We start from the raw sequence: 12,630 nt of genomic DNA, 5'->3' as shown, positions 1-12,630 counted from the left end.
CGAGTGTCTGGCGCAGTCGCAGTCACTGCTCGCCCCTGTCTTCTGAGAAGGAGGGGCTCGCGCTGCATGACCCGGATGTGTTTCTCCATTCGGCGGCGGTGAAAGGAGACCACGGAGTGCTGGGTTGTGGAGGTGGCTTCCTTACACTGTCTTCAGTATGCAGCGATTACTCTTTCCGCGCCTGAAGGCCTTGATGGGGAACCCGTGCCTACGGCTCCTGGGTCCTAGGGCGGCGCCTAGAACGCAGGTACCGCACCGCAGCCGACTCAATCGCGGAATCGGACATGGGGCGAAAGAGGAGAAAAATAATAGATAATTCGACATCACATTGACGTAGTTCCTTAGAATTCACAACGCATTTCTTTGTGCCCAAAGTCCCTGAGTTAAAGATCTGGACTTGCCACTTACTGGCTGTGTGATATCAGCCAAGTTAGGTAACCTTTCTGTCCCTTAGTTTTTTCGTCTGTAAAATGGGAATTGCAATACCTACTTCATAAGTTTCTGGGGAGGATTGAATAATTTCCTATACAGCAAGCGCTTAGCACATAGTAAAAGCTCAGTAATTTTTACCTATATATTTGAGGTTTGCTAAAAGCCCTCAGGTAGTCAGGTATGGAACTATAATCCCATTCTACAGAGAAGGAAATTGAGGCTTAATTTAAGTTGTCTCAAGTTAGGAAACAGAACACGAACCTTTGGACTCAGGGACAGAATCAGAAGAGGGTGTTTATTTGCTCAACAAATAATTATTGAGTGATTATTATGTGTTAGGAAAGATAAATACCAAAAGTCTCCCACCCTAGAGGAAGGCACAGTTAATTCGCTTGTAATTCATTTGTCAAATCTTTATTAAGATCTTGTTATGTAAGGGAATGTGTTAGAAATGAAATTTGCAGGAGGGAAAGCACCAGACCGACCAGATACTGCTGTCCCACACTCCTAGCTTAGTGGTTGGTAGAGACAGATGAACCTGAAGTACATTGCAATGTGTTAAGGGCTGAGATAGGGGAGGTACAGTGTAGTGTGAGAACGACTTGTTGCAGACCTGGCAGAGTCTAGGAACACTTCCCAGAGGAAGTGACAACTAAACTAAGATCTATAGTTGATGTTACCAATTAGACAACAAGGAGCGTCCCAGTCAGAGAAGTCATGTTTAAATTCCCACAGGAGAAAGAAAATCCATACTTAGGTGTGGAGTTAAGTCTGGGGGAAGCATGCTGAGACTAGAAGGTTCATGTGGTATGGGGATGGATTGGAGTGAGGCAAGACTAGAGGCAGGAAAACCAGGTGCGGGGGTGGCGGGGGGGTGAAGGGGGATGTGGATGCAGTATTTGGATAGGAGATGATGATTTACTAGAGCAGAAGCGGTGGAGATGTGACTGTACAGGGTACTCCACTCTAGACAGAGTGGGATTGTGTATGAGAGTAGTGGACTGAGGCCTTTCCCTCTGTCTCCAGTTGTAATTTGTCTGTCTTGATCCTTAGTGTGGTTGCAGCTGTGGGATCAGGCACCTCTTAAGGCCAGGGCAATACAGCACCATCTCTGAAGTAGCTTTGCAGTCTGGAAGGGGTACAGTGTCCCTTCCCTCAAAAGCTGCTGAGCGGGTGGTGGGCCGATGGCTCCTGGTCTGCAGTGGAACAGTGGCTGGAGCAGTTATTCTTGGTGGAATGACTAGGTGAGTAATTTGCTCATAGCGAGAGTCAGCTATTTGGGTCATCAGTAGAAACATGGAATGACTAAGGGGGAAGAGTCCTTAGGAATCATCTAGTCTAGCTCCCTCATTTTATATATGCAGAGGGACATGTCGGATGACTTGCCCTGCCATAGAACAATCTAGAGTTTTATTATTAGGAGCCCTTCATAAAGACTTGTTTAGGTCTTAACTGTTTTGATATGCATTGTTTTTATGTATTTTCCTCTACATACAGTTTTCAAATTTGTCTCAAAATTTTTTTTGTATAGTTTGTTTGAATTAAATCCACATAAGTTCCATGTATCACAATTGGTTCATATGCCTCTTAGGTCTCTTTAAATCTATAAAGAGATTTTATAGATTTAGATTCTTCTCCCTTCCTCCCCCATTCTTTGTAGTTTTTTTGGTTTTTTTTTTGTTTGTTTGTTTGTTTGTTTGTTTTTTTGCTATTAAAGAAACCCAACTGATTTGTCATATGGAGTTTCCCACAGTCTGGATTTTGCTGATTGCATACTTGTGGTGGCGTTTAACATTTTCTCTTATCCCCTGTATTTCCTGTAAATGGGTTGTTGCTTGATCAGATTCAGGATGGGAGCAGGGGGCAAAATCCTTCATAGGTGATTACAACATTCATAAATATCTGGTGTCTATTAGAGATACCAACAGCCATTGATTATCATTGCCTAGATCCATGATTTCATTACAGTTGCAAAATTCTAATAATTTATTAGCTCAACTCTAAAGAGGAACTTTCTCTCATCAACAGTTTGGTTATCCTAAGGTACTGTTTGTACAGTTTGTATAGGAAAGGCAGGATAAATAAATTCCCTTTATTTACCAATTCTGAAAATAATAAATTGGTTCCCAAGCATCCTCCAAAGGTGATCAATAAAGTTTTTGGTTTTTTACATATTATGAGCTCATCGGTTTAAATGTGTTTGATGTTTCAATCCATTGCTTTGATGGTGTGCTCAGATTGTTCCATCTTTAGTCAATGGGAGCCTCTTCAAATTGTCTCCAGGGTTTTTTTTTTTTTTTTTTGAAAGGGTAATAATAACCTTTAATTTTTTGGTTTTTTGGATATGATTTTCCAGGTTCATCTACATTTCTTGCCTCTGACCTAAAATCAGCCTTTTACCTTAGGAATCCTTGCTCCTTTTGGTGAAAATACCTTCTGGTGTTAATACAGTATGTGTTGCTCAGATTTCCTCCACATTCCCTGTACCCTTATTTCAAAATATCATATGTTGTATAGGCCGTTATGGGAAACTGCAACACATTTGAATTTTATTAGCTTTAAATTCACTCAAGAATCTAAACTGTTTTATATCTAACAAATCTCTTTTCCCTGTGTAAATAATGTCTCATATCCATGTAGGGCACATTTCTTGGGCGTAAGGGTTGATATTACCTGTTAAGGAATGTTAGTGAAAGAAAGAGGTAAAGAGTTGAATGAAAGGATTGAGAGAATAAGGAGTCAAGAAATGTGTACCTGATGGCAGCTCTTTCTGGTGAAATTTTAAGCAGTAAGAAGAAAGCAAGGTGTCAAAAAAGGGTATAGTGAAATGTTGTGTTTACCTTTAGAGGGGTTAAGTTCAGATCCCCGTTTCTGTTAACTGTTCATGAGAAATCCAGCATTGCATGGGCACCCGTGCATGTGTGCACACACCATTTCTTTCCTATCTTAAGGTTGACAGAGTCTGGCCTCTCAATGGTAGACTGGAATTTAATAAAGGAGATGAAGCCACCTACACACCAAGAGGAATGGGAAGCAGAATTCCAAAAATATCAGCAATTTCCAGAATTTAAAATGTAAGTATTATAGAAAATCAGGTAAACGCCCCACTAGGCCTTCTCAATCTTTTGCGTATTTCAGCATTTCAGAATGGTTAGATTCCATTATTGATATTTGCTCCAGTTATGTTTAGTGAGCTTTCTACTCTAAACCTCCAGTTCCGGAGTGATCCTGGGGTCACGGATGAGGAAGAAGGCAGACCTTTCATTTCAGGCTTCAAAACTGAGAATGCTCCTGCATTCTCTCGGTAAATAACAGTCAGATGGATGTTTCCTCTTTCTTCTTTTTTGACTTCCCTTCCTCCCAGCTTGAATCATGATATGACACTGGCCGAATTCAAGTTCATCTGGTACATGGAGTACTCACATCGAATGTGGGGTCGCCTTGTGGGCCTCACATACATCCTGCCTGCTGCCTATTTTTGGAGAAAGGGCTGGCTCAGCCGTGGCATGAAAGGATGTGTTCTTGCCCTGTGTGGGTTAGTCTGCTTCCAGGTGAGATTTATTCAAGTTTGGGAAACCAGAGATGCTTCCAGGAGCTTCCTGGTTGGTATTGTTTTTAAGGAAAGAATCTGAGTCTGTATTACAGAGTGGGTAAGAGGATGAATTTTAGTGTTACAAGCGTGGCCCAGCTGCCACTTAGTAGGGCAAGTTTTCTACCTTCGGTAGGCTATGCTTTCCTTACCTGTAAATAGGGATAATAATAGTGCCTACTGGTTGACTTATGTGACTATTAAATGAGATAGATCATGCATATACAATACTTAGTTTAGTTCCTGGAATTAGTAAGCACTCAGTAAATATATTTTTGTATCACAAGAGTTTCTTTCCTGTCATGGATCTCTTCCTGGGTTCTTTTCTCCTCCCCTTTTCTCACTTGTCTGCTCTATGGCTTTTCTGTGCTAGAATGGCTAAAGAAGCAAATTTGAAAGCTCCCACAGTTAAGGGTTTGGTGAGACTGAGACTGAGAGCCAAGAAAAGGAATATGAGAGAAGGTACTTATGAGTATTTGGGTCATGATTCTACGCCCTCAGAGAGAGTCTTAGAGCTCAAAGGAACATCAGAATTTGATCAGGAAGAAGCTAATTGGTTAATTTGATTCTGAAGTAGTAAGAATATGAACCAATTAGAAAGAATTAAAGAGGGAGATGGAAGAGACAAAATAGAGGCAATAGAAACAGGTAAAGAGACATTAGTAAATGTCCCTAAGACCTAGGGAAGGGTTGGTAAAACAAAATGAAAGTTTATTTTAGAATGAAAAAAAAAAAAAAACCCACTAAAGATCGACTCCAAGGGCGGTAGAAATTTGAAGATGGCACATGGGGTTATGGGAAGAAGAAAGTGGGGCTGGCAAATCACACTTTACACTCCTTTTCTTCCAATGTCCTATGCAGATGAAATCAAGATAATTAGACCATCCAGGGTCATCACTAAGGATAAAGACATGCCCCAGAAGATTTCCTGAGGAGAGCTATGTAGAAGAGGTGGGAGAATCCCACCTCTTGACATGCTTCTATTGACTTGGGAGAGTTGGGGTGAAAGGGCTATATCTTATCTGATAGAAATGAAACTGACAGTTGTTTGGTTAATTGAAAAAGTTAAGCAGAGAATCAGAATAATACATACCTTGCATTTTTAAGCTTAAGCCTGTACTTTGATTACTTTTTTTTAAAAAAAATTTTTTTTTTCAATGTTTATTTATTTTTGGGACAGAGAGAGACACAGCATGAACGGGGGAGGGGCAGAGAGAGAGGGAGACACAGAATCGGAAACAGGCTCCAGGCCCTGAGCCATCAGCCCAGAGCCCGACGCGGGGCTCGAACTCCCGGACCGCGAGATCGTGACCTGGCTGAAGTCGGACGCTTAACCGACTGCGCCACCCAGGCGCCCCAATTACTTTTTTTTTTTTAATGAAGAGCTAAGACCTGTTCTTTAAGTCCTCTGATTGGAATTTAACTTCAGATCTCTTGCATCCTCATAAACTATTATTTCATTTCATTTTCCTTAAAGAAGAGTGGGAACTTAGACATTTGCAAAGCAATCTGCTGGCAAAGCCTTACAAATTTTTTACTCCCCTCTACTCAAAACTTTTATAATTGTCTATTCCTACTAACTTGACAATGATTGTTATTAAGCAGTTATCTTTATCAAAGCTTTTCCAAAGCATATGATCTAGTTTGTATAGAAAAAACTCTCTTTTTATTCTTATAGTTCACTGGTTTAAATAATATTAAATTATAGCAAGTATTTCTAAGGTTTTGCCCATAGATACACTTTTGTGTGCTTTTCTGTATTTGGCTTATACTTGAATAAAATGTTAATCTAAGCAGTGGTTAAGTATTTGTGGTGCTATGTGTGAAAATGTGGATAGGTTACGACTCCTGGGATACTGGGGATATGGGAAGATATGGAAAGGAGAGGTCAGGTAGGGAGTACTGATAATTGATAACTCGCTTTCTCAGATAGTAAAGTTGAATAGACAGATCCAGCTGTGTGTTATTTGCCCCTTCTGTTTTTGGTTCTAGGGTCTGTTGGGATGGTATATGGTGAAAAGTGGATTAGAAGAAAAACCAGACTCCCATGACATCCCTCGGGTCAGTCAGTACCGCCTTGCTGCCCACCTGGGATCAGCCCTTGTTCTTTATTGTGCCAGCTTGTGGACATCACTCTCACTGCTGCTCCCTCAGCACAAGGTAAAAGTCAGTCTATGCTGTTAGTACATCTACACAGATGCTGACAGGGTCACAGGAACAGAAATTCTGCTTCTTATGGGAAGTTATAAATCAAAATGCACACATTCCCTTAGTAACATCTACCGATTTACCAGAAATTAGATATAATCAAATATGACAGAAGCATTGAACTTTGAGATTCTAGAAAGCTTTGGAACTGCAAAGGAAAATGTGTCATTACTCTTTTGAGCTGGAACAACTCATTCAAAGGAAAATTAGTACAGGAGCCGAATATTCTGTTTGCACTGCCTGTTGGGAACAGTGAAAACATGAATTTTAGAAAAGGTAGGAAGAGGTTGCAACAAGAGCCTTACTTGTGACTCCCAGAGGGATGGAGGAAGGCCAGAATGGAAGCTGTTTCTGAACCTTTGATGGTGTACAGGAGCCATGGGGGCTGTTTATTCTTTAGTTGGGGACCTATCATTCATCAAATCTGACAATATAGTGATCTTGTCTGAAATATTTTCTTTGTATGCTGATCAAAGGAAAACACTAGTTTTTCTAAAAATGACTATTATTTTTGGTATTAAAGTCATGGTTGGCCTGGATAACCTGTCCATGTAATGAAGTTTGAGATGACAAAGGACTTTTAGGTAGAATTATCCAGTAGGTACTTGGAATAAGTAGCCTCAATCCCAACAAGGAGAGGAGTTGTAGACTTGGCAGTCATCCCCACAGGGAAGCCAGATGGGGTCAAAACATTGGTGCAGTAGACAATCCACATGCTTAGATTATAGAACATTTCCATCATCACAGAAAGTTCCATTGGACAGTACTGATAGATTGTCCTACGTTATCTTTCTAATGATATCTCACTCTTCATGTACTAGATTATAGACCATTTAAGGACAGTAGTCTGACTTAACTCCTTAACTCCTTTGTATCTTTATGGTAACCTGTTTATAAAGTTCTTAATAAATATTTGTTGCTTCACTGATGAGTATCAGAAGTTGGCTACAGTAAAAATAAAATCAAATTTTTATATTAACAAAACACTAAATGGAAGAGTCTCTATTTTAGGCATTTTGATTCTGACTATATTTGCAAAGCACTAAATATCATACATAAACAACATGAAAATCTAGTCCTCTATCTTAAGCCACATCATTTCAAACGTGGTGAAGCATTTTTCCCTTGCAATGGGAAATGCAATGCAAATCATTTTTGAACAGATATGTAATGAGTATTTACACACTGAGCACTGGGCTAGGATTACTTCACCAAGCAAGACAGATGTCAGTTCCTGCCTTCACAAAACTTACAGGATAGCAAGGAAGACATAGTAAATGTATAAACATCGTAAAATATGATGCATATTTGAACAGAATATCTGCTGGGAATGCTCAACCTATTTAGGGAGTCAGAGAAAATGAGGCTTCAGACTGTCACTTGACTTTGGCCTTGGAGATCTTTGCTGCCTCCCGTGGTTCTTGCAGTACAGTTTATCTGAATGCTTTTCTTTAGTTGCCTGAAACTCGTCAGCTTCTGTGGTTGAGGCGATGTGCTCATGGAACAGCAGGCCTAGTGTTCCTTACAGCTCTCTCAGGTAGGACTCTTCTCATCCAACGGGCTCTAGACAAACTCCAGGGGGGAGTTTGTCCTTTCCTCTTGCACCTTCCTATTTCCCTTTCACACCTGCCTCTCTCATACCCACCATCTTCACCCTCTGTTTTCTGTTCCTTCCTCCCTTCCAAAAACCCTGCTTTCCGGTCAGTTGAACAAAAATATTGAGCATTTATCTGGATCCAGACTGCCTAGGTTCGAATCCTGGCTTTACCACCTATGAACTCTGTGACCTTGGGCAAGCTGTATAACCTCTCTGGGCCTTAGTGACCTCATTTGTAAAATGAAGATGATGGTGTACTATAAGTAATAGATGTGAAGTGCTTAGAACAGTACCTGTCAGGGGCGCCTGGGTGGCGCAGTCGGTTGAGCGGCCGACTTCAGCCAGGTCACGATCTCGCGGTCCGTGAGTTCGAGCCCCGCGTCAGGCTCTGGGCCGATGGCTCAGAGCCTGGAGCCTGTTTCAGATTCTGTGTCTCCCTCTCTCTCTGCCCCTCCCCCGTTCATGCTGTGTCTCTCTCTGTCCCAAAAATAAATAAACGTTGAAAAAAAAAAAAATTTAAAAAAAAAAGAACAGTACCTGTCATGTAGCAACTATTTAAACTTAAATAATTAAAATTAAATAAAATCTAAAATTTAATTCCTTAGTCACACTAGCCACATTTCAAGTGCTCAATAGCCACATGTGTCTAGCAACTATTTTGGATGGCAGATAGAGAATATTTCCATCATCACAGAAAGTTCTGTTGAGTAGCACTGCTGTAAATAAAACCATCAAACCAGTTATTTGTGCCCCCTCTCCTTTTTGGTGGAAGAATATGAATTCTGACTTCATAAATGCTATTTATAAAAAAACAAAGTCTCTTTTATCATAAATAATGGATCAGTCATCTATTCATGGATATTTTACATTTTATCCAGGATTTAGTTGGTAAATTTTTTTTCACTTCTGTGTTCACTCAACCAACATTTTTTTGAGCACTTGGGGAAGACAGGCAATAAACAGTGAAAATATATGGCAGATGGTGTTCAGTGCTATGAAGAAAAAAATAAAGCAGGATAAGGGGATAGAGGTGAGGTTGGGGAAGTGCTGTCTTATATAGGATCATTGAGGGGATCTCTTTGATAAGGTGATATTGAGTGGAGACCTGAGGAAATGAAGGAGTATATTACGCAGGTATCTGGGGGAAAAGCATTTCCCGAATAGATCTGGTTCGTAGTGGGATAAGGAGGGCATCAAAATCACTAACATGATGTTTCTATCGAATATGCCTTGTTCCAGAGCTTCTAGTTCTCTCCTTAAAGGGAGGCATGCCAGAATCTTGGGGTGGGAGCAGGTGAGGATGCAGTTTGTGGGTTGTTGTTTTTTTTTAAATTCCCGTGGTGATTAGGATGTATATTCTCTGTTTAGAAACCCTTCTGTAGATCTTTTTGTTCTCTGATTATTCCTTTTTGTCTGTCTCTGGGATAATAAACTTTTTCTATGCCAAAACTAGTATTTGATCTCCTCTGTATCTCATTTTAATAAATACTATTTGCCTTGGAATATAGGGGCCTTTGTGGCAGGGCTGGATGCTGGGCTTGTTTACAATTCCTTCCCGAAGATGGGAGAATCTTGGATCCCAGAGGATCTCTTTACCCTCTCCCCCATCCTGAGGAATGTTTTTGAGAATCCCACCATGGTGCAGTTTGATCACCGGATTCTGGTAAGTCTGGCTGCTGGTTACTGGCTACTGAGCACAGGGAGCCTCTCACAGCCTTTGGGGTGTCTGAGGCACTAATGGCAGCACTAAGAGAGGGTAGAACAGAGTGGGCACTAGATTTCCTTTTCTTTTTGGGAGAAATTCAGCACCAGTTCTCTGATGTGATGTTTTTGTCCTAATTACCCACACCCCTTCCAGCCAAATTCTGGCTTTTGGGATACTGCCATCTTCTTAAAGTTGGAATATGCCTTTTGCCATCTGGCAAAGGATAACTTCCCTCAATCTTGCACACACACAGGAGAGTCATTTTAGTGGAAATGAGGCCAAGTAGAGAAGAAAGGGCAAAGATAGGCTGCTGAACATATAACTATCAGAGCTGAACCAAAACTCCAGGGAGCTAAAATGTTTGTCATCTTATTTAAGCTGATATTTATTAAGGGCCTGCTATGAGTCATGTTAAGATTGGCTTGGTAGCTGGGCGTGATATGTTGGAGTCAGGAAAGACTGGCAGCAAGGAGGCCAGCAAGAAGCAGAGGTGCCATTGCAGTATTGCAGGTGAGGGTGGTGGGGCTCTAGGCTGTGTGGGGGAGCAGACCTTGAAGAGAACAGTGGATCACAAACAGGCTCTAAGGAGAAGATTGGCTGTAGTAATGATGGTAAAGAAGATCCCAAAGTTTATTCTGTGGCATGCTTAAAACACACCCAGAAATAGGACTACTAGAATGAGTGTTGGGCTGGAGATGAAGGATGTCATCAGACTGAGGTGTGCTGGATATGAGGTGATTGGAGCACACCCAAAGACGGAGGTCCAGAGGACTCAGACCCCCAAAGGCAACACTGGCACTTGGGCCAGTTACCTTGTGTGGGCTCAGGCCTCTTTGCCAACATTTTGTAATAAGTAGAGTCTCATTGAAATTGTCATCCTGGACAGCTCTGAAAAGGAAAAGTGAAATAGATGTAAAAAATGATAGACGAACATTCTCCTTGACATCACGGAGTGGGAAAGGAGACGCTATTGCCAATCCTTTACTGAAGTGCGGCAGGAAGGAAAACGATACTTTCACTTGTTTTTAGCCCTAGCTGCCAGCACCACTACCTTCTCTACTCACAGCCCAGGAGAATAACCCTCATGTGCTGGGGTGAGACCCACTTTAAAAATACAGGATTAGTGGGGCACCTGGTTGGCCCAGTCGGTTGAGCGTCCGACTGTGGCTCAGGTCATGATCTCATGGTTGATAGGTTTGAGCCCTGCATCGGGCTCTGTGCTGACAACTTGGAGCTGGGAGCCTGCTCTGGGTTCTATGTCTCCCTTTCTCTCTGATCCTCCCCTGCTGACGCTCTCTCTCTCAAAAATAAACATTAAAAAAAAAAAGAAAGAAAGAAACCCCAGGATTCGAGAGGAGATAAAATTAGGCATAAGGATGCAAAGAATGACTTAAAAAGTGAGGGCTACCCCTGAGGGGCGCACCCATGTTGGAATTTGGAAAGGATCACTGAGAAGAGAGAGTAAGAGTGTCTAGAGTGATAGGTGCCTTGGGGAACATGAACATTTAAGTGGCAAGCAGAACATGGAGGAGACTGAGGAGTAATCACAGGTGGAGCCACAGGTCGTTCTCTGCCCGGTATAAGAAAGTGCTAAATGGTGACTCACTGGTTGTAGAGAAGATACGTGTAAGATGAGCAGAAATCAGGAGGGTGGGACATTTCTTCCTGGCACTTGGTGAGATACCTTCCTTTCTGCAGGGAATCACTTCAGTTACAGCTGTGACAGTCCTCTACTTCCTCTCCCGGAGAATTCCCCTTCCTCGAAGGACCAAAATGGCAGCAGTGACTCTGCTAGCTTTGGCATATACACAGGTATAAACCACTTCTTCTTGGTCTGAGGGATCTCCAAAACTAAGTTAAAAAAGGAAGGTGACAGGCCAGGAGAAAATGATTTCAATATTTGTAATAGACTAAAAGATTAATAACCGGAAAATAAAATGAGGATATGAGTATACGTAGTTCTCATAAGAGGAACAATGAATGACCAATAAATATGAAAAGCTGTTTAGCCTCATTCATGGTCCGAGAGAAGCATCATGGATCTGAGAGGAGCAAATTAAAACAATGCATGCCACTTTGTGCCTGTTAGATTGGGGCAAAAATTTTTTTTAAGATTATCAGGTATTGGCATGGGCATAGGAAAATGGATACCTTCATATATTCTTGGTGAGAGCATGAGTTGGTATAGTTTTTTCCAGAGGGCAGTTTGGCATTATCTTTTAAAATGTTAAATGTATAATCTTTTGGTCCAGAAAAGTGACTTCTTAGTTCCTGCCCTAGAAATATTCCAGTGCACAAAGAGCTGTGTACAAAGAAACTCATGGTAAAATTGCTGTGATAGTAAAAAGCTGGAAACAACCTAAATATACAAGTATGGCACACCCATACTGTGGAATACTGTGTAGCAGTTTAAAATAGTAAGATCTCAAGACGCATGTTGTTAAGTGGAAAAAAGCAAGTAGCAGAACAATCCAATTTTTAAAAGTACAGGAGTATGTTTTTCTGTAAACATCTATGAAAAAGTGTAAGTGTGTAGAAACTGATAAACTACCTTGGTTGGGGGGAACTGGGCTAGGGTGAAGGATAATTAAAGAGAATATTAGGTTTATTTTGTTTGAATTTCCTTTGTTGTGAGTATATTTACTTGTGAAAATACTTAAATATATATTTTTAGTGTTCTGATGGGAGAATGTGGAAATTTATGTATCTGGTTGTCTATGCCCAGTCATTTGAAGTTGTGGCTCCTGCTTTTCTTACTGCATTCTTTCCTCTGTAACAGGTGGGCTTGGGCATTAGCACTCTGCTAATGTACGTTCCAACTCCTTTGGCTGCCACTCACCAGTCAGGCTCCCTGGCTCTGCTTAGTGTTGCCCTTTGGCTCATGAATGAACTCCGAAGAGTCCCAAAATAATTCCGAGGATCAGCTTCCTATGACTGAAAGTGCATTTGAGAGCTCATCAGAGAGCACAAGAACTTGGGAGTTTTCTAAAAGGATGTCCTTGGCATACCAAGTGGTTTCCAAACTGGTCAAGTTATTTAAAATTCTTTGCCTGTTTTGGGGTGTCTGGGTGACTTAGTAAAGCTCTGACTTCAGCTTGA

At 41.2% G+C, this 12,630-nt stretch overlaps 1 protein-coding gene across 2 annotated transcripts; it reads left to right on the top strand.

Moving 5' to 3' along the window:
* The first annotated feature begins 12 nt into the window (after positions 1-12).
* Positions 13-12,630, top strand: COX15 (cytochrome c oxidase assembly factor COX15). Of its 2 annotated transcripts, XM_040486128.1 has the most exons (9): positions 13-247; positions 1,486-1,676; positions 3,384-3,506; positions 3,797-3,983; positions 6,014-6,181; positions 7,685-7,766; positions 9,335-9,489; positions 11,230-11,343; positions 12,311-12,630. In XM_040486128.1, the coding sequence occupies exons 1-9, from the start codon at positions 158-160 to the stop codon at positions 12,440-12,442; spliced, it is 1,242 nt and encodes a 413-aa protein (XP_040342062.1). In that variant the 5' UTR covers positions 13-157; the 3' UTR covers positions 12,443-12,630. The 2 variants fall into 2 exon arrangements, with proteins under 2 accessions (XP_040342062.1, XP_040342063.1); XM_040486129.1 differs by lacking the exon at positions 1,486-1,676 and having other exon boundaries at positions 136-247.

The sequence above is a fragment of the Herpailurus yagouaroundi genome, unplaced genomic scaffold, assembly GCF_014898765.1.
Source record: "Herpailurus yagouaroundi ecotype Mexico unplaced genomic scaffold, PumYag 163, whole genome shotgun sequence".
NCBI lineage: Eukaryota > Metazoa > Chordata > Mammalia > Carnivora > Felidae > Herpailurus > Herpailurus yagouaroundi.
The sequence above is the reverse complement of the archived record's forward strand: the minus strand, read 5'-3'. Positions and strand labels throughout refer to the sequence as shown.

Excerpts from the sequence above, each read along its gene's own strand:
- COX15 (XM_040486128.1), top strand. The coding sequence starts at position 158 with ATGCAGCGATTACTCTTTCCGCGCCTGAAGGCCTTGATGGGGAACCCG. Across the intron at positions 1,677-3,383 it reads ATTCTTGGTGGAATGACTAG|GTTGACAGAGTCTGGCCTCT; the intron begins GTGAGTAATTTG and ends TCCTATCTTAAG. Across the intron at positions 11,344-12,310 it reads TAGCTTTGGCATATACACAG|GTGGGCTTGGGCATTAGCAC; the intron begins GTATAAACCACT and ends CCTCTGTAACAG.